Source organism: Helicoverpa armigera, chromosome 11 (assembly GCF_030705265.1).
Source record: "Helicoverpa armigera isolate CAAS_96S chromosome 11, ASM3070526v1, whole genome shotgun sequence".
In the NCBI taxonomy this organism is placed as follows: Eukaryota; Metazoa; Arthropoda; class Insecta; order Lepidoptera; family Noctuidae; genus Helicoverpa; species Helicoverpa armigera.
This window is the reverse complement of record NC_087130.1, coordinates 1,158,746-1,179,506: the sequence shown is the minus strand read 5'-3', so window position 1 is coordinate 1,179,506 and position 20,761 is coordinate 1,158,746. Positions and strand designations below refer to the sequence as shown.

General features: G+C 34.6%; 1 protein-coding gene across 1 annotated transcript in view; it reads left to right on the top strand.

Moving 5' to 3' along the window:
* LOC110373694 (adenylate cyclase type 2) overlaps window positions 1-20,485 on the top strand; it is a 217,996-nt gene extending 197,511 nt beyond the window's left edge. The window contains exons 10-25 of the mRNA XM_064036823.1: window positions 6,987-7,182; window positions 7,536-7,694; window positions 8,769-8,896; window positions 9,100-9,158; window positions 9,376-9,537; window positions 9,993-10,152; window positions 10,559-10,642; window positions 12,366-12,497; window positions 12,874-13,040; window positions 13,410-13,581; window positions 13,850-13,915; window positions 14,100-14,249; window positions 14,521-14,622; window positions 14,894-15,011; window positions 15,539-15,683; window positions 16,123-20,485. Coding sequence (XP_063892893.1) covers window positions 6,987-7,182; window positions 7,536-7,694; window positions 8,769-8,896; window positions 9,100-9,158; window positions 9,376-9,537; window positions 9,993-10,152; window positions 10,559-10,642; window positions 12,366-12,497; window positions 12,874-13,040; window positions 13,410-13,581; window positions 13,850-13,915; window positions 14,100-14,249; window positions 14,521-14,622; window positions 14,894-15,011; window positions 15,539-15,683; window positions 16,123-16,237 — 2,115 coding nt within the window. The 3' untranslated portion in view covers window positions 16,238-20,485. The remainder of the gene's footprint in view (window positions 1-6,986; window positions 7,183-7,535; window positions 7,695-8,768; window positions 8,897-9,099; window positions 9,159-9,375; window positions 9,538-9,992; window positions 10,153-10,558; window positions 10,643-12,365; window positions 12,498-12,873; window positions 13,041-13,409; window positions 13,582-13,849; window positions 13,916-14,099; window positions 14,250-14,520; window positions 14,623-14,893; window positions 15,012-15,538; window positions 15,684-16,122) is intronic.
* Window positions 20,486-20,761: the final 276 nt, after the last annotated feature.

Genomic DNA, 20,761 nt, shown 5'->3' with positions numbered 1-20,761 from the left:
TATTTTAAATACGTGTTACACCCTTGTTCCGTGAGAACCATTTCGTGCACCCGGATGAAAAGTAGCTCTAAGATTTCCTCGCTAAATAGGCTATCTAACACTGAAATATCTTTCCAAATCGTACTAGTAGTTTCCAACAAACAAACATACTTTTCAGTTTTATAATAAAAATATAGAAAGATAAATTAAATCCAACTCCCCTCGAGTTAGATTATTATATTGTACAGACAAGCAAACTATCACAAATAATTTTCGAAATTCGTCAAGTTTTGGCAGCATAATAGTCAGACTCCAAATTCGTTAATCAACTCATCCAGCTAAGCCTAGTATTTGATACCTTTGTTCAGAACCTCTTGACAGGGGAACAATAGGTCAGGTCAGAGATGACGATCACGAATCTTGAGAGTACGCACACACTGAAGACTAAACAGTCGGCCGACTGTTGGCCCAGTGGTTGTTTTTTTATTTTAGAAAATTCGAAATTCTATTGAAAGTAGCGCCGGATACAGAAAAGATGAGAAGTCAGGTTGTCATGGTATGGGCATGTAATGAGGAGGGATGATACGCATGCAACAAAGTGTGTGCTAAGTATGAATGTAGATGGATGGAGAGGAAGAGCAAGACCTAAGAAAAGATGGATTGATTGCCTGAGAGATGACATTAATAAGAATGGAGTAATTTCAGTATGACGATTGACAGGAAGGAGTGGAAGTGGAAGACATATTGCGCGGCCCCAAATAAAATTGAGAACAGGGCAGGAGGAAGATAAAGAAGAAAATCGTGAATTCAATCAAAGTTTTTACTCTGTCTGATAATGGACAAATGTCTGATCGCTGTTACGTGTGTACTTCCATTCATCTTCATTCTTATTTATGAGCCCACGCAAACTATCGGCCGACTGGAAATTTGTAGTATGCGCGTGCTCCAACAACAATTAAGTTAGGAATGTCGAGATGGAACTAAAGCTCTTCATATTAATTACCTCGTATTATTAATTAGTAAGAACATTAGATAGTGACATGTTTCAGAAGGTATTGTGTTGTGTTTGCTAAGATTAGTCGTGAAGATGATTGTTGCTTCCCATCAGTTTGATGAGTATAGTTTAAATGTTTGTTTTAATATTGACAATTGTTGATTGAGTTTAGGTTGAATAGATTGCTGCCCCATAATATAAACTTTCTAGTATTCAGGTTTCGATTATTCCAATTAAAAAGCGACATCTCTATCTCTAGAATACCTACTAATTATCTCCGTGCAAAATTTCATCTTCATTTGTTCAGCTCTTTTGGCATGAAAGTGTCCAATACGAGTTAAGTTTTTTAGGACCGTCTCGATTCTTGCGTCGCGTCGTCTTATTCTTTAACTCTTTCATTTATGAAAAACTATTGAACTAACCTTTGAATTGATTGAAAAAGATCACTTAGCCATTGAATCCATATTGTGTAGTGATAAAAATAATCCACATAGAATCTTATTTCACAAAACTATTATTTAAAATGTCTTCAGCAATCCTGAAAATGTCTTTGCTTATGATTGATGTTCCTGAACAATGGTTTGGAGTCTAGTCTAAGAATTAGTCTTTATAGCTGATGATAAATCGTATCTTGTCAGCACGAAGACTGTTATTTGGAACTAATGGCAGTGATTTTTCTTTTGTGGGTAATATTTTTGTGAAATTGAATGTTGAGTGGTATTTGTTTTATTTATTTTTAACTAGTTGTTTTCCTGTTGTTTCACCTGTGTCCATTCGGAACTACTGCCTGTATCAGAATAAAATGCAGTCTATGTTACTGAAGGAAAGTGTAGTACCTATACACAGGTACGCAGTGAAAGAACTATTCAAAACGGTTCTATAGTTTCGGAGCCTTTAGGGTACAAACAAAGAAACAAAAAAAAATCCTCTTTAGTATATTGGTATAAATATACCATAGAGCTAGATTTATCACTTATGACTACTACTACTAGACTTCTTGGCACTACCTTTATTTAGTAAACTTTTGGCAATAATTTGTATCACTTTAAGAATTATAGCGACTGTTTCTTTAAAGACAATTACTGTTTCTTAGAATTCAAACAACTACTTAATAAATTAGTCAGTGATTATAAGTATTATTTTGAGTGGTAATTTAAGTGGTACAATACAAAGAAACTTTCAAAATTTTTTGCCTTATCTAAAATAATGATAACTTTGTCCGTTATAAATTGCGAAAATATTATTTTTATCCACCCTTTTAGATTTTGACCAGTCACTGTCTTAAAAATATTTTACCCTTCTTTTCCTTTAAGATTAACGAGAAACCACAAAAGCGTCTGATATCTGAGATTTTCCGCTTTTCCATAATTTGTTCATTTTGATCGACTGTCTGAATCTTTCTTGCTCGGATATCGTAAGGCAAGACGTTAAGGGGCGGTGGTGCGTGAAGAAATTAGATAATATGATAATATTTGAATACGTTATTTTTTATTTGTTGAGTATTTATAAGAAGAAATTTGAGATATGATTTATATTTTTGGGAAATGGCTTGTAACCGGTTTGTCTATGTACATAATACATCTGTAACAGTTGAAGATGACATAAGTATGTTATTTATAAATGCCAGGTGAGTTTAATAATTGATTGAAGAGAAAGAGATTTCCAATGGAAAGTAATACTTACTTGAAAAATATTTCTTACAGTTAGTACCTATATCAAATCAAATCATTTAGGCCTTTACAAGCACTTGTAAACGTCAAAAAATATAGATTTCAAAAGTCGTATCAATTGCAGATCTATCACAATTCTTACAAAAAATCTACCTCAAAGCTATCATCAAAAGCTCTAACGAACACCACAAAAAGATCTTCAAACAAAAAAGGTATCAATCAAAATTTTCCTCCACCCAAAATCATTTCCGTCTCATCAAAAAGAAAATTGTCACGATCCCGCCAAAATCAATCCGCCATAAACCTATTCCGTTGATTAATCTTCGACGCTGTATCCATCCAATTAAGGTTTAAATTCGCACTTCATCAAAAAACTTTGAAAAATGATTGCTTCCCAAACGAACTATTCATGGGCCGACCAATCATGCAAAAGCAACTAGTCGCCGTTTCATTGAATTGTAAATCAGTTGCTTTCAGTTCAGTGGGCGAAATAAAATGAGAATGATCTTATGGAGTATTGGAAATAGATTAGTTTGGTAAATGAGTTTAAATGATTATTTGAAATGTTATTAGTATCTTTAAGATTTGGTATTTTATTACAATCTAGCTTTTGCACACTGTTTTTTTTCGTGACTGTGTTGAAAACGGACTTTCACATTCAGCGACAGTTAGCGAACTCAAAAAAAAATGCTACCGAATATAAAAAAATAGGGAGGTCCTGAACTCGTCATTTATTTTTATTTGTTTAGGTAGTTATGTCGACCTGTTATAATAATATTTGCAGATCAAATCGAACTATTATTTTAAAGAAATCCAGTAAGTAATATCAATTTTCATCTTTTCCTTTTACATATTTACGTTCTCAAAACAACTGCTACTTCACAATGTTACATGATACCTCCCTCGTGTACGGCTCAATCACGCGAGCCGCGATGTCATTGGCGCAGAATATTGCCAATATCCGTGTATCACTGCCAATCGTATCATCGCTGTTTAGACAATGTTTTGTAGATACATTATTCACAAAAAAGTACTTGAATAAACAGGCTATAGTTTTCTTAAGTAACTGGGCAGTATAACGCTTAAATATTTTTTCAAATAGGGCCAGTAATTAAATTGGCACGTTCAATCAAATTACAAACTCATCTCCATGGGAATTCATTTTTATGTGAATTCACTTTAGATACACTTAGTAGAGGTATTTCGTTCTCTTCTTCAATGTTCATATCCCTTCCATCTCCTTTAAATTATCACAATTAAGTTTCAGATCAGAATTAATACGTCTGCTTCGCGATGAGGTTAACGAACCCAAGACTTACCCCCCAGAAATTCAAATCAAATAAATTACTTAAAATTCAGTGATCTCAAGAGATATTATAATAATATTATCTTGGATGGTATATCGAATTTGTAGTAACTAAATTATTGAATGAACCCTAAGTTTACCCTAGCTAGGGCAATGCTTTACCCTAAGGGGTAACAAATGATAAAGGTATGTCTTTAACCTTTGCTTGAGATTAAATTATTGGGAATCAGTCATGTGGATATTGATGGAAAAGATTTTAATTTAAAAGGGGATTAATTGTATGCATTATTTGATCGTATTTAATCTAAAATGTAGTGTTCACGGTTAGTGGTTTTGCAATTTTAAACGATATTGGATTGCTTTGATTGTATGCAGATGGATGGATTCTAATATTTTATGTGGCTGTCATCCACACCACAGTTGATACTTTGAGCAAAGGGATATTTGCTACTAAGTTTAGTTTTCAGATTATGTGGGTTCCTGTGAGAATTTCAAAATGTACCTACTGATATGTCCAACTGCTCTATATAGAAAATTGAAAAAGTGACCATCCAATAGCGATACTTGATGACAAATTACTACTCTAAACCCGAGAGTTTTCTTCGTAACACAAACAAATGATACCATTTTTCACTACGTCAAAAAAAATAAAGTCCACCAAAATCTCAATGTTGTGTTAGTGACTCACTCAAACTGAAATTGTTTTATTACCAACAATTATTCAAAGTTGCGTCCCAAGGGATCCTGGCAACTGAAACTAGTCAACTTCAGCGATAAACTTAATTACAGGACACTTGCTTCGCTTTAAATAGGATTTTCGGAGTTACGACTAGATTTTAGCCCGACATTTGAACTACTGGATACTTTGGCTAAATGGTTGAAACACGAAACTCACTCTAACACTGAAACATGACAATGACAGAAGACAGACAAATCTTACAGGATATAAGTGGTACCATGATAATTAAACATTAGAATATCTATGATTATTTTTCCGACCCAAATATCGACCAATAGAATTGCACCATTCGACGTCACGTGGTACAACCTACATGGTATTATACTGAAAATTTTTTGAATATTTTCTCTGGTCGTTGCTACGTCAAACTGACAGGTTGTGGCCGACATTTGGGACGGAAAAATAATCTCGAATACACACGAGCTTCATAATTATCTGGCATTTCCCTCAAGGTTCCTGCAAACAAATAAAGTCGTCAAGTTTTCAGGAAAATCGCTCGCGCTTCGCGCTCGTTATTTTTGACCTGAAAACTTGACTCCTCATTTGTTTGCAACGAACCTATCGGGAAATACCCGATAATTTTGAAGCTCTTGTGGTATTATAAGTGATTATTTTTCCGACCCAAATATCGACCAATAGAATTGCACCATTCGACGTCACGTGGTACAACCTACATGGTATTATACTGAAAATTTTTTGAATATTTTCTCTGGTCGTTGCTACGTCAAACTGACAGGTTGTGGCCGACATTTGGGACGAAAAAATAATCTCCCGAATACCACACGAGCTTCATAATTATCTGGCATTTCCCTCAAGGTTCCCTGCAAACAAATAAAGTCGTCAAGTTTTTCAGGAAAAATCACTCGCGCTTCGCGCTCGTTATTTTTTAACCTGAAAAACTTGACTCCTTCATTTGTTTGCAACGAACCTATCGGAAAATACCCGATAATTTTGAAGCTCTTGTGGTATTATAAGTGACTATTCTACAAAGTCATAGAGAAATGTTGTCTCCCAAAGTAATTTACATAAATTAGGATGAAAATCGGCACTTTTTGAAGGTCAAATTTACCAAGGACAGCCCCCAAAAGACACGCCCCTTCATCACTTCTTATGTGTTTCTGTTTACCTGTGTGTTTTTGCTAGAAAGAAGAAATGGCCTAACAGATTCCAAATTCCAATCTGTATGGTTTGAAGAACCTTTCTCAGGCTTAAACACAGAATTTCGGATATAATTCATTCAGAGAAAATAATTTCATCACGGCTGCTGAGAGAAATGAAGAGATGAATATTCAGGCTTCAGTAATTTTATCAGGCAGTTGGTTGCAGACAGTAGCTAATGTAATACCAGTTATTAACAGTTGACCTACTGGAAAGGCTACGAAAGTATACTACCTCCATTCAGTAAGCTGTGACAATCGGATTTGCTATTAAATGAGAAGTAGATTGTGCCATTGTATTATTCGAATGAAGTTATAGAACTTACAATTTTTTAACATAATGATGAAGAAAAATTGATTTTAAAAATAGAACTTCTAACGAAGAGTAGTTCTAAATTAATTAGGTAGTACATAACAGAGTACATAGAGGTACCTATCATAACAGAGTACATATCACGGGTACATATACATAGGTAGCTTTTCATATCATTCTCTGATGCAGTCCGGCCTTTAACTTTCGTAATATATTCAAAGTACATCCACCATCAGTCAATACCCAAACTATGGTTTAGCCTCTAATTGGAAAGTGAAACCCCAAACCCCAGATAGATCCCCAGATAACGATGCAAGTTGAATGGAAGGATTACTGTTAATTGCAGCCTTAATCTGGCAGATGGCGCTAGCTTCTCAAATGAGTGCCTGGATTCACTCGGGCTTTATTTCAACTCTTCCCTAGTTTCGCGACAATTCTTAATTAAAACTGTTAAGAACAGTTTTAAGTTTGTATTCGTTAACTTACAGAGAAGATCATGTTTAATTAAAATAATAATAGGTTTAACTATCAAAAGTTTAAGCTGTTTGTTGTACTGTGAACTTTATTGTTGATGTTACTATTTTGTCACGAAACCGTTCTCTATCGAATTTGTTCGCATTTTAGACTTCAGCTTTTATAAACGGATTTTCTCAAAAGGCATGAAGTTTACTTAAATTGTTTAGGACATCTAGAAGCGCTATGTACAAATTGACTTAAATAATTTACATAATCTGTTTTGAAGTCTAATAAAGGACTTCAAACGTAACAGTCCAGGTAAAACTAAATTATGAGAATTATACTTACAAATATGATTTAAATTTGTTTCAGAAACCTTCAGAAAATGGTCGTCTCTCAGTCTGCACGGTAGATAGGAAAGCCAGTATTGTATCATCGTTGTACCAAGATGTGTCTCCTACGAAACCACGAGACAACATCAGCCCTGCACCTTCACAGAACAGCTTCAATGAAATGGAAACCTTCCCCAATAGGGTACTGAGGACAGAATCCTTAAGGACTACTGGAGGTAATTTCTTCGTAATTCATATCAGCCAATTGTCATTTACTGCTGAACGTAGGCGACCAATAAGCGCCAATCAATCAGGATCTTGTTCAGCCCGTATCTTTCATTAATTAGGTATGTAAACTTAAAAAATAGTCATCATCATCAGTAATCATAATGAAACACATATTATTCGTAGTGAGCGAAGTTTTCAAAGTAGTAATAATATCAAAGTAGTAAAAATAAACTCTTTCTATGAATGAGACAGCTGCTAGAGAAATTCCAAATAATAAAAAATCTAAGTAGACTTAAAAACTCCAAGAAATTAGGTACTAATAATGGAAATGTCTGATGATTTGATGATTCTGCTTTTCCAGATCTCAGTCGAAGAGCATCAGTGAAAGTGGTAGCTTTCGATAATAACACCCAAGCTACGAGCCCCGGTGAAGGTCTTGGTAATGGAACAGTCGTCACTGCCAAACCTAAGAGTCGCAGCGGTTCTATTATTGGAGCTATAAGTCCTATCATGGGAACAGGTAAGTGGTTATGTATATTAAGTATGAGAAACTAGAAATAAATTCTGGAGACTCAAAGTTTTGAGAAAAATACGGAAAGCTTTACAAAATCTTTTGGTAAATTCAAGGATGGGACTCATTATGAAAGTTTTAGTTCGACTGATATAAATAAAAAGTGGCATATAATCAAAAGAACTTATGAATACCATAAGGATTTGAAATATACCTATATAGACGTTTTACGTGTCTAAACAGAAAATAAAAGATCGGCTGGCGATGGAAGCATTGTATTGGATGTTATTTATACCGTTCAAAATGGAGCTGAACGGTTACTCGCAATCAAAATTGCTATCAAATCTTAGGAATTAAATCAAACCTAATCCTTCAACTGTTTTATCCAGAAAATTCTAGTGAATACAGTGGCCACAGTGGTCACAGTGCCCGTAGCGAACAACCTACCCCCACAGACATACTGGTGGCGCCTCTATTCCTTAGGATGCTAAGTACAATGTCCACTGAATCACTGTGTTAGTGTCTCAAGTTATTTTCTTCAAGTGGCTAACAATTTGATGTCCTGTTTTATTACATGTTAGGTTTAGTACTGTTCTTTGTTTTTTATGTGTATCGTCTAGCTTTAAAATCATTGGATTTACCAGATCTATGTGGCATATCTGGTGTTAAAACTATGTATTACATTATTTAGCTGTCTAGGATGTGTTATCTATGATACGTCATCTAACGAACAGTTATCATGGGTAGTCAAAAATGTCTTTAACATTTTATTTAATTACGTGTTTTGTTAGTGTTGTCCATTACCCTAATATGATTTAGTTTTCATAAAATAGCAATACATAAATACCATTTCCTAGAAAGTCAGTTAGAATGCGAAAACATTCTCAATTCAACATTCTCTTTTCTCATGAGGGCAGGTTACCATAACTGTAAGGTCCAAATTACCCTGTTTTGACTCATATACCCTCATCAGAAAAGCAGTCCATAATTCATAATTAATATATTCATTACATGTTACCTAAAATACTATCACATGTAAACTATACATGTACCTCCTTTTAAAGAATCTGGTTTGTCTTCCAGCGACTCCCGGCGTACCATCCCGCTCTCGTCCCTCAAGCAAGATGACCAAGTACGTCGAGTGTTGGGGCGCAGACAAACCATTCGCTAACATCACCGACTCCACTCTTGCCAAGAATATTGGAATTTCTGTAAGTTTATTTTTATCTTTCAGTATTCTTTTTGATTTGTGATTTTGTTCTCTAATGTGCATTGTAATCAACATCACTAGTTTGTTAAAAATTTTTGTTTGCAATTTATTGCAAAAAAATAGAATATTTCAAAGCCTTGAGGCAAGGTTCTTTGTGTCAAAATATGTGAATTGAAAATGAAATGTCTTCAAATTTTCTTTCAGAGTCTAGCTATGATTGAACAGAATCTTCTACCACAGAGGACAACGTGCTGTGATTGCAGGTACATATTCTAAAAAAATACAATAACCTTTGTTATTTATATTGGTTCATTACTAATTCTTAAAATATTTGACGCGAAAATAATAATCCTCAATCCGTTTAATATAATTTCCGCATACTCAAAAAATCCTTAAAAGCATAAGATTGGGAACAGTAGAAGACTCTGTAGCTCTATAAAAATAGTTATTTGTAAGAAAATTTCTCTCAATCTTCCTCAGCACGAACTCAGAAGGCATGAACCGTCTCACCCTCTGGTTCAAGAGCAGCACTCAAGAGCGACAGTACCGCAACCAAGCCGACGCGCAGTTCAAGTATAATGTCGCATGCGCAGCTGCTCTGTTCGCACTGCTGGCGTTTATACAGCTGCTGACTGTGCCTAAGTATGTGTTGTTTGAAAGCTGTGGTATGTTCGAATCTGTTACTTAAGACCAGTTTTTAAAGGAATCGAGGAAAAAGGTGATGATCTAGTCTCAAACCTAAGTAAAGCCTTTTACAAAGAAATTGGAGGAAAAATCATCACTGTCAGATCATTCAGATTGATCGATCTTATTCTCAATTAGTATGAAAATTCATAGAAGAAGACTTTTTAAGACCTTTTCTTAACTGTTAACTTCTACACCCACATATTGTACTAGGCTTAAAAAATATCGTCATCAGTCTTTTATTCATGCCACTGCTGGGCACAGGCCTCTTCTCATACAGAGAAAGGTTGAGCGTTAATCACCACGCTTGCTCAATGCGGGTTGGTACTTTCAGATTGTATAGTCCAGGTTTCCTCAAAAAAGATATATCTTTTTCCTTATTTTTTATTTAATGTCCCATTTTACTGTTTCAGAGGTGTAGTCCTATACGCATCGTTTGGTCCAACACTGTTCACGCTGCTAGTCTTCGTGTACCTGTCCTGGTATGATGGCAGCATGCTGAAGAGAGGACTCCGTCCTATATCTGATGTGCCCGATGATTTGTATGCTGATAACTGTACTAAACCTGGACAGGTTAGCAAGATTATGTATTTTTGTTTCTCATATTTATAAGGTCTGCGAGCCTTATTGAAGACAATATAAGTGGCTATCAGTGAAAATAATAGACATCAATATCTTCCCAGCTTTTTCCCAACATGGCGCGCCTGCTTATCTGACCTCCTCAACCCAGTTACCTTAAGCCCGACAGACTTTCTGGCTTCTGCAACGACTGCCAAATATGTACCACCTTAACATGTCTTCCGAATCCTGGTACAACATAAGACTTACTACTGATATCAAAATCTACTGAGTTGTCATTTTCTAGATCTTCTGGGCATTTGTTTCCAAGATCTGTTTAGCATGCAGTTGTCGGATATTTTGATCACTTATTTATAAAACGTAAACAGAGTCTTCTAATGAATATGTTTATATTTTCCAGGTGGTGGCAAATAACCGGTTTATAAGGCTAACGATGTTCACGGTGTCAGTGCTGCTTATAGGCGCATGTGCTGTTATTAATCTGGTAATACTTTTTCTGTAATCCTACTTACTACAAAAACCTGACTTACTTTGAATCTTGACTCCTGCAAGGAACGTTTCATGATTAAAGGACTGTTACCTGGTAGATAATGTTCATATACACCATTATAAATAAATTGTAATGAATTTAAATTAAGAAAACAGTGTTAAAAATTTCAATGAATATAAATTAATAATAGTGCGAATACAAAAAAAAATATTAAAAAAAAAAAGCGTGGGGTGCATGGTGTCAATAGTTATAAATATTTTATTGACAGATATGAGTACAGTGATTTTCATTTCGATAATATCTTAAAAAGTACCCCACGCTTTTTTTTTAATATTTTTTTTTGTATTCGCACTATTATTAATTTATATTCATTGAAATTTTTAACACTGTTTTCTTAATTTAAATTCATTACAATTTATTTTCTATTTTTTAGTTCGTTTTTCTATAAAAAGCGTGCTTTTAGTTTTTTTAAACTATTATTTATTTTCTACTTTTTAGTTTGTTTTAAAACTATTATTTGTTTTGTAGAATTAAAATTCTCTTTAGTATACAAAAATTTGTCAATATTAGAGAAAACGGCTAAAGATAATTATTGGAAATAAAAATTAACATCGAGTCCTGCCTTATCGACTGTAGAGAAAAATTCTAGAAAATTTTAATTAATTTTCTTACCTTATCGACTATAGATGAAAATTATATAAATTAACAAAAATCATATTTTGCAAATTGAAAAGCCTAGAAGTCGGTATCTAATGGATGTTACTAAGTTAATTTTGCCACCGACTTCTAGGCCGATGCACCTAAAATTAGTTTTTTTTTTTGCTTTTTAGTGTCTTGGGAAGTCGGTTTAATTTTTTTGTAAAAAGGTTATTTATTTAAAGCTTTTCAGTGATACGAATAGTTGTCACTATCCATACAAGTGGGAAGTTCTCATCAATACAAAGAATATAAGTCCAAACGAGGTATTTTACATATTCAGTTGTCGAGTTCCCTTGAATTTCTCTGGTCTCCATCATCAGGTCAGCTCAAAACCTTCACTGTTGCATAGGTCTGGTCAATACAAATAATTTAAGCCCAAACACGAGGTAGTTTACATATTCAGTTGTCGAGTTCCCTCGACCCTCTCTGGTCTCCATCATCAGGTCAGCTCCAAATCTTCACAGTTGAATAGTGCTTTTAGGCGTACACATGAGTGTCAAGTTTTTACCCTATGTATGCCTACAACTTTTGAAGGTTGCCCTCGATTTTTCAGGGTTTCCATCATCAGATCCTGACCTGATGACTATGGGACCAACTGGCAGCTATTCCGAGTCGAACAAAAAAGAATCACGTAAATCGGTCTATAAACCTCGGAGTAATCGATGTGTATGTGTAACCTCCTCCTTTTTGGGAAGTCGGTTAAAAATGGAATAATTTTATCAAATTAGTGTATTGTCATCGGTCCTCAATAAATCTACAAAGTTTGAACGAAATCTGGCCGTTTAAAGTGGGTCAAAATCGCGCCCAAAGAAGTCGGTTACAAACATACAGGTGAAGCTAATAAAAAGCGTGTAAAAACGGATTTTGAATTCGCACATTGGCTTTCATAGACGCTGAATAAAACCTAACACCAGACAGAAAAATTAATATCATATAGTAGGGTCCTAGAGAAGAAATTAATAAGAAGGTATGACAAACAATAATGAACTTACAAATCGTTATCGTTTTTTATTTCCAGTTCCAGTCATTCGTGATAATAGACTACCCGATGTACCTGCGCAGCAACAGCTCCAACTTGACAGATTTCAACTTTACCGATGACGTAACTATGAACGGACTGCACTTCTCTAATGATGTCGATTCAGCTCCTGTAAGTAGTTTTGTAAGTGAGGTAGTTTATATCTCTTAGCGCTATTTGAATTGATCACGGGCTTTAGAATCCAGCCTATCCTAGACCATCTACTTCCCTTTTTAGTCCCTTATACTGTACTACCTTTATGTACTACTCCTATATACCTCCTACCGTCCTATGTACTATCCTGTGTACTGCTTAATATACTCTACTATTTACTTCAAATAGTCCCATATATTATTAATACTAATAAAAAGAAGAGTGTGACTAATGGATCAAACTATACACAGGAACACAAAAAAAATCACTACTCACTACACCTATTCTGGTCATCGCAATTTCCTTCAGTCTTATCATCTCTTTCTGCTAAAAGTATTTGTTTTGTACCTTCCAGAGCTACCTGTACAGCTCAGTGCTAACACTAGCATCAATATCAGTGTTCCTCCGAGTGGGCTTCGTGCTGAAGTTCGCGCTGATGCTGGTGACGTTGGTAGCACATATTGCGCTGTTCGCGTCGGCAGAGCTGTTTTATGAGTACCAGAAGAAGGATTTGGAGAATGAGTATGTATGATGTTGTGAAATGTAAAGAAGTTGATGAAGAAGGAAAGAGTAAATATCTTTTTGTTCTAAGGTCCTTACCGCAAAACTTTTAAATAAACCTGTTAATTAAGCCAATAAAATATTTGCCAAAACATTACTCTCGTTTGGAAGTTATGTTTCAGACTCACTAAAGCCTTAGAAAAGTACTTTAAGTGGGTATCAATAGCTTAGCTTTAATGACTTAATTAAGTCGATTTTTGCGATTCCTGTTAGGAAACCTCCTTTCTTTGCTTTACACTGACAAAAGGCCCTTTTTCGTTAGACCTTAGACTCATATCTTATCTCCTCATTTATTTTTCAAATTTGCCAATTATTTCTCAATTCTTACAGATTCACAATGCTAGCCTACGCCACAAAGGCAGGCATGGTGCTGGTGTTCCTGGCTGCCTTACTGCACATCCTCGACCGACAGATCGAGTTCACCTCGCGCACTGACTTCTTGTGGAAGGACAAGCTCAAGTTCGAACAGGAAGAAGTGGAAACCATGAGGGGGATTAATAAGGTGAGATAGAATTCTAAGAAAATTAAATACAAAAAAAAATACGTGTTCACTTCTGGAACGTAAAAAGCAAAGACAGCTCCCAATACGTAACACTCTTAGTTTAGCTGCAGTATTAGTCTTTTCGTTGAGTCAATCAATAAGAGGAAACTTTTTCGACTTGAAATTGAACTCAAAACAACAAACGTTTCTTTGAAAGTGTTTTAAATGGCTTTGATAGTACAATAATGATTAATTTATATTAAAACTGCACGATGATTTTTGCTTCCAGATTCTTCTAGAAAATATACTACCAGCTCACGTTGCAGAACATTTCCTGACAAATGTTGCATCTGAGGTTAGTATACCAGCTTCTACGTTAAATCTTCATGACTTACCTTCTTAGAAACCAATCTCTCGATTCTTTGTTGCAGTGTTTGTTTGCTACACAATTATAAGTGTCATTTATTTTGCCAGGGTAAAATCGCCTCTTATACAATAGCAGAAGGCTTATTTTACTTCTCCAGTTGTTATTATTCCAGGCAGAGTTATACCACGAGAGATATTCGACGATAGCCGTGATGTTCGCGTCGATACCGAACTACAAGGAGTTCTATGACGAAACCGACGTTAATAAACAAGGCTTGGAGTGCTTGAGGCTGCTCAATGAAATTATATGCGATTTTGATAAGGTACGTACCCAAAATCACCACACACTTTCTTAGGAGGTGCTTTATAGTAGGCTTACACGATACAGACTTTAATCTGAAGTGTGAGCGAAATTATAGATATGTTTTCACAGACTTTTTTGCTGTACAGACTTTTGTATGCTCAAATTTTTTCGCAGATTCTATGAATTGGTATCGTATAGACCCACCATTTGATTATCAGGATTGTAGCATATACATACAGTCTTCTAAAACACTTAAGTTCGCGTACTAATTGTATGTATGTATATTTCAGCTCCTTCTGAAGCCAAAGTTCAGCTGTATAGAAAAGATAAAGACGATAGGAAGCACATACATGATTGCTTCTGGTCTGAGGCCGGGGAAAGAGGAAAAAAATGTAAGTACATACATCTAATAATTTTGAGCCGTCAGCCAGTTAATTTAATTAACCTGCAATTATTAACAAAAATCTTAGAATAAGTATTAAGTCCGAAAATAAAAAAAAAGGAAAACTAAACACTTTTCAACGTTCGTCATCTTATAAAGTCCAGTTGGAAAAGTTATGTTAGGTAAATCTAGCCACCCTTTCCCCTTCTGATGCACATAAAATCATGTTCTTACTATTCAAATAGTTGTATTATTTTGTGAAAATGAACTGTTATTTCCAGGACGCGACGAGTAAAGAGGAGCACACAGTAGCGATCCTGGTGGAGTTCGCGGTGGCTCTCATGACCATCCTCGACCAGATCAACCGGGAGTCCTTCCAGAGGTTCAAGCTTAGGATAGGTATGTTATTGATAAAAGGATATCTGATACAAGAGTGTTTAGTTTTGGGTGTACACATAACTAAGGATTCTAGATTGCATATGAGAACTCTACCTAACTGTCGCTAAAATTGGCGATGCTACAAGATGGAAGAAGAGCTGCCTGTAGTTACAGATGTAGGTTTAGATTTGCTAAGCGGTAAATAAATTTTGTGTACCTAATCGGTCCTAAAGCAAATCCCACATTCAAATTATTCGACTAGCGCCACACTGCATCAAATCAACAAACTTTTGAGTCAAGCGTTTACTCTGTCTGTTACTACTACGCCCTTTCAATCAAGAGCTTGCTCGGTTTGTCATTACTTCGCCCGATAAGCAACAGATGGCGCTGTATTACATAACCTATTCCCTTCACTGTGTCTAGCATCAGCAAACTCCTTTTTTTAGAGTCTTTAGTCTTTAGTTTTAGTTCTTTTTATTAGATTATTTCGAGCCTTTTCCCAACTATGTCGGCTTTAATACTGTAAAGTATTCTTCGTTTACCCCCAGGTCTGAACCACGGCCCCGTGATAGCAGGCGTGGTGGGTGCTCAGAAGCCGCAGTACGACATCTGGGGGAACACCGTCAACGTCGCCTCGCGCATGGACTCCACCGGCATCATGGGACGGATACAGGTCACTGAGGATACTGCTAAGTTAGTATACTTCTTTATTATTTAGAAAAAATCTTGTAAACAATAAAATTCAGTGTAGTTACGTGGTATTTGAGAGAGATTGCAGTTATTGGGAGTTTTTTAATGTAACTCTGAACTGGAATGATTTTAAATGATAAGTTTTGGGTTGGGTACAGTTGAACTATTTTTACAAAAACAAATTAATTATTGTCAGTAGACTCTATAAGAAAAACACAATTTTAAGACCATACGTCAATTCCAATTAAAGACATTGTTATTAGGGCGCAAGTAGCTTGCATATGTTGAGGCACATGTGCAGGTTACAGCGACTCGCGCATGTACCAAAGCAAAATACCCACCCTCTTGTCACTTGCAGCCGTTAACTTGCTCCAGCAATATGTACCGTGTAGACGCATCATATTTACCACTCCATGTAAGACAATCAAACTTTAATTTTCAGGGTACTAATGAGCGCTGGCTACACGTGCGAATGTCGAGGTCCAACATTCGTTAAAGGCAAGGGCACACTCACAACCTACTTCGTGAAAACACCAAACGTTGGTGGAGGACATTAAGCAGGTTCTAGAACCTTCCATCACAGTGACGTCATGGATTGAAGATCTAGAGAAGTCGTCGAGGAGTGGAAGGTGGAATGAGGGAAGGAGAATGAAGATAAGTGAGCATCGAATAGCCAGGGTCTACAAGAATGTACAAAGAGAAACATGATAAAATAATGGAGTGGTTTCATAGAGAGAAGTGATAGTTTTTTTTTTTGTTTAACAGGAAATAACAAATGACGAATACTGTTTGAAAATTATTCGATCCGACATGAAAATTAAAAATATGTACTACAATAGGTACATAATGTGAATAGAACACAGAAATTGGTTGCCAGATTGAACAAAATTGACGACTAATGAAAATTATATAGGTCAAAATATTGTGAAGAACCTCAATCAGGTTGAATTTACTAAATACGTCAAATAATGCGACTTTTCATGACACAAAAAAATACATACACACTTTATATAGGTTTTACATTTTTATGTAAATGATGTTTAATCTCTATAGTAGGGGAGGCAAGAGTGCTAAACCGGGAGTGACTCGAGCGTCAATGAGACCTATTAGATTGCGAAGCTTAGATGATAAGAAGAAAAAAATGTCCTGACATACACACACTTTCATCGGTGGGTGGAGCGGCTATAAACTTTCAAAAATGTAAAAAAAAACAGTTGCATGGACATACTCGAGCGCGTCAGATATTAATAGCATGCACGCCGTACGTCATTTTGAAAACATACGTATATTAATCTGACTGTTTCTATGGTGGGGGTGGTCGTAGGTAAGGGTTAAAAATGGGAAAAAAAATAATTTTATCGAGCGCGACAGATTTTGAAAAGGGGAGTTAAGTGAACCAAAACGAAGCCTCTTATGCAATAATCTGACGATTTAGACGTGACCTAAACTCGTGGCCATTATTTGAAATTGCAAAAAATAATCGCCATTTTGAAATACTCGAGCGCGTCAGATTAAGATATATATGGTTCATTTATGTACCCTTAACGTAATCATCTTATAATCTGACGATTATCTGGAGGGACTCGCTTAATCTGACAATGGAAAGTTTTTAAAACTAATAATAATCAATACTGTAACCTAATTTTCTTTGAAAAATTAACACCAATGTCGTTGTTTTTTAATTTTGTTATAATCATTATCTAAGTCGTGGTGGCCTAGTGGGTAAAGAACCAACCTCTCAAGTATGTGGATTCGATTCCAGGTCAGGCAAGTACCAATGCAACTTTTCTAAGTTTGTATTTACTGTCTAAGTTTATCTTGGACACCAATGTCTGCACAGCAAGTACTTAGTACTTACAAGACATACACGTTGTAGCACTTTGGTATTCCTTTAAAACTTGAGATATCAATAGATTATTTTTGACTATATCCTTTTTACTATATCCTTGACACTTTTTGATCTATATCCCAGAACGGACAAACATTTCAACAAAGCTGTCATAATAAAGATTGTTCTAGATAAAAAGGCCTATCCAATGATATGTATGAAATTGCTATTGGCGGAGTGTACCAATCTGCTCATACATTACATACATTTCTATAATAATTACATTGAATTATAATGACATTGATAAATATACATGTGACATAAACAATACAATTGAATCTATAATAACATGGCTTGACGGAAATAATCTACGCGTAAATCTTACAAAAACAAATTTTATTCAATTTAATACATACTTATAGATAAAAAATAAGGCTCATCATCATCTGCCTAGCCTTTTTCCCAACTATGTTGGGGTCGGCTTCCAGTCTAACCGGATGACTAGGCCACCACGACTGTATAAAAAGAAGACTATAAAGAGTAATTATAGAGGACAAAAATTACAAGAAGTATACGAAATGGCATTTCTCGGTATCACGATAGACAGACAATGCAACTGGAAGGCACACGTATTTAACGAAAGTATCCAATAAAATGAATCGTCTTCGTTAAAAACAGTATATCTGCATACTATGTATGACTTCCTGAGATTAGCGAGTTCAAACAAAAAAACTCTTCAGCTTTATAATATTAGTGTAGATTATTTAAGACCCAAAATGTACCAACACTTATTGCAAATGAATTGAATTGAAAAAAGAGAGAGAGGAATAGAAACTTGGGAGGAGAATACCGGCCTCACGTAGCTGCACGCTTTAAACTTTATCGATTAATTTTCCTTACTTCGGCTTACGGGAATCGTCAGATTATATATTTTTCGTGAACGTTGAATTATTCCCTTCAAAATAAAAAAAATATTAGCCGCGCTCGAGAAAGTCAAGATGACGTTTTTTTTTTACAAGTTTGTAACCTTCCTACTTCTTATCGTCAATCGCAAATTGTCAGATTAGTGGAATATACACTTTTTAGCATATAACTAACTTACCCTATCTTAATCTGACGCGCTGGAGAATGTCAGATGATATATATTTTTTTACTAATCTGATCCTTTATTCTAGACACGCGGCTACATATACAGGGCTTATACTTGGTGGAGGTGTTAAATGGGGTAATAGGTACCTCCGTAGGTACTAATCTGCCGCGCTTGAGTAAATCCCGAAATCCCTTCTAGGCCTCCCCTACTATAGATGCATACAACATTCAAATACAAAACAGTTTTCGTATATGGGACTTTATTAAATAAAAATAAAAAGTAGCCAAGTATCCGTATTTTATAAGGCCTAAAAATACAATGTGCTGTTACATATTCAAACTTATCAAATCAATAAAAAGTAGTTAAAATAGGTACTTACAAAATAAAAACTTGTTTCCCGTGTCTGTATATTTTGTCAATAGCCAGTTATCACAATATATCTTAATTGTAAGTAAGATCTCTTTTGTGCTAATGATGACTATTTTTGTAATGACATAACTCATACACTCATATTATACACTCATATTATTTTAGTTTTCTTCAAAATAATTTAAACGCCTGAAAAAAAATTGCGAGCAATGTTGCAAATGTGTGCTTCGCTCAAAGTTTCATCTAAGTGTTTTTTATTTGCTGAAATATGTATAAAAACATTAAAGTAATGAATTAAGATTAATTAATTTATTATTTAAAATAATGCCAAAAAATAAATTTTAATACAATTTCTCTTTTAAAACAGGATACCTAATTTATTTCAGAAAAAACTTATAAAGGAAATATTGTTTGTAAATATTAATTTAGATGGTAATTTTAGTTTTAGCAGTAAATAATTTTAGTGTTATATAACTTGTATAAAAGTGTGATAAACGAGAATTATTATTTAACATGACATAAATGCATGACTCCTAAAATTAGTTTATAATTTGCATTTAATAAGGATACCATATTTTTAAGTTCCATTTTATTGATTTCAATACTCTTTAGTGGTATGGTGCTAAATCTATAATGGATTAAAAAAAAAAAACTAAAAAATGCATATCCCACCATTTTAGGCAAAGGTGTAATTTTTGGAAATAATGAAAAATTGAGAAAATATATTTTCAGAGAACATTAAATATTTTTTTGGGTTTTTTTAGTACCTACACCAACCCTTTTTAGTATTTTTATAGAAAAAAAACATTTCGATGGCCTCTTTAAAACTTTTATTAGAGTTTTGTAATCCTATCATACAAATTAAAAAATAGATGTAAATATATGCTCATTATTGGTTTAGCTGCATGATTAAAATCAATAAAAAAACATTATATTGTATTGATGGCATTTCAATTTGCAACAGATTGGTGGACAACTTAAAAAAAATTGAAGTGTGTCCTCATGTTGCAAATTGAAATGGCGAAACTACTCAAATTACTGTAAACTCTATAAAATAGCTATCTTACAGTATTACATTTATCTACGAAGATATAAAGGTCCTGAGTATTAGCACGCTCAAATCTACTAACTACTACTACTACTAGTATATACTACTTTAAATATTACTCTAACAAAATTTTATTTATTTTTGTTAAAATTTGATACAACTAGTTGCAGCTTTATCTTAAGCGTCTTCAGTTGCCTATGGTTAGATAATTATTACAATTAACTTATCATTTTCTCAAAAAGTACTGTTACTTGTATTAAGAGCGTGCTAAGACAAAAATACTAGATCATGTGTTACCATATTAGTGTATCTCTAGTTAGATAGCATGAAATCGAGCCTAAATGTAATTTATGGATATCGTTTTAGAAAATATTTAAGTAGGAACAAATATTCAGAAGTGTAAATTTATTTTTAGGTCTGAGATTTATTTTGAAAAAATAACGATTTTAATAAAAGTATCGTTCGATCAATTTTGGCGTTTTATTTTGTCAATTTCAAAGGGCCATAAAAGTTAAAAATGGCACACCAATTTCACGGCAACCATTTTAGACGTGTGTCTCGTTCGACGGGATATGACCGAATGAATTTGAATTTTGAATTTCGAACATGAATATAACGCGAGGTTAATTGGTAATTGCGGGTTGCGCTTGCGCCCACCTACGCACAGACTTTGATTTATTTCGAATGCACCGCCCAAGAATATAGAGTATTGTTTATCTATATGTTTTGTATTAATAATACTTGCG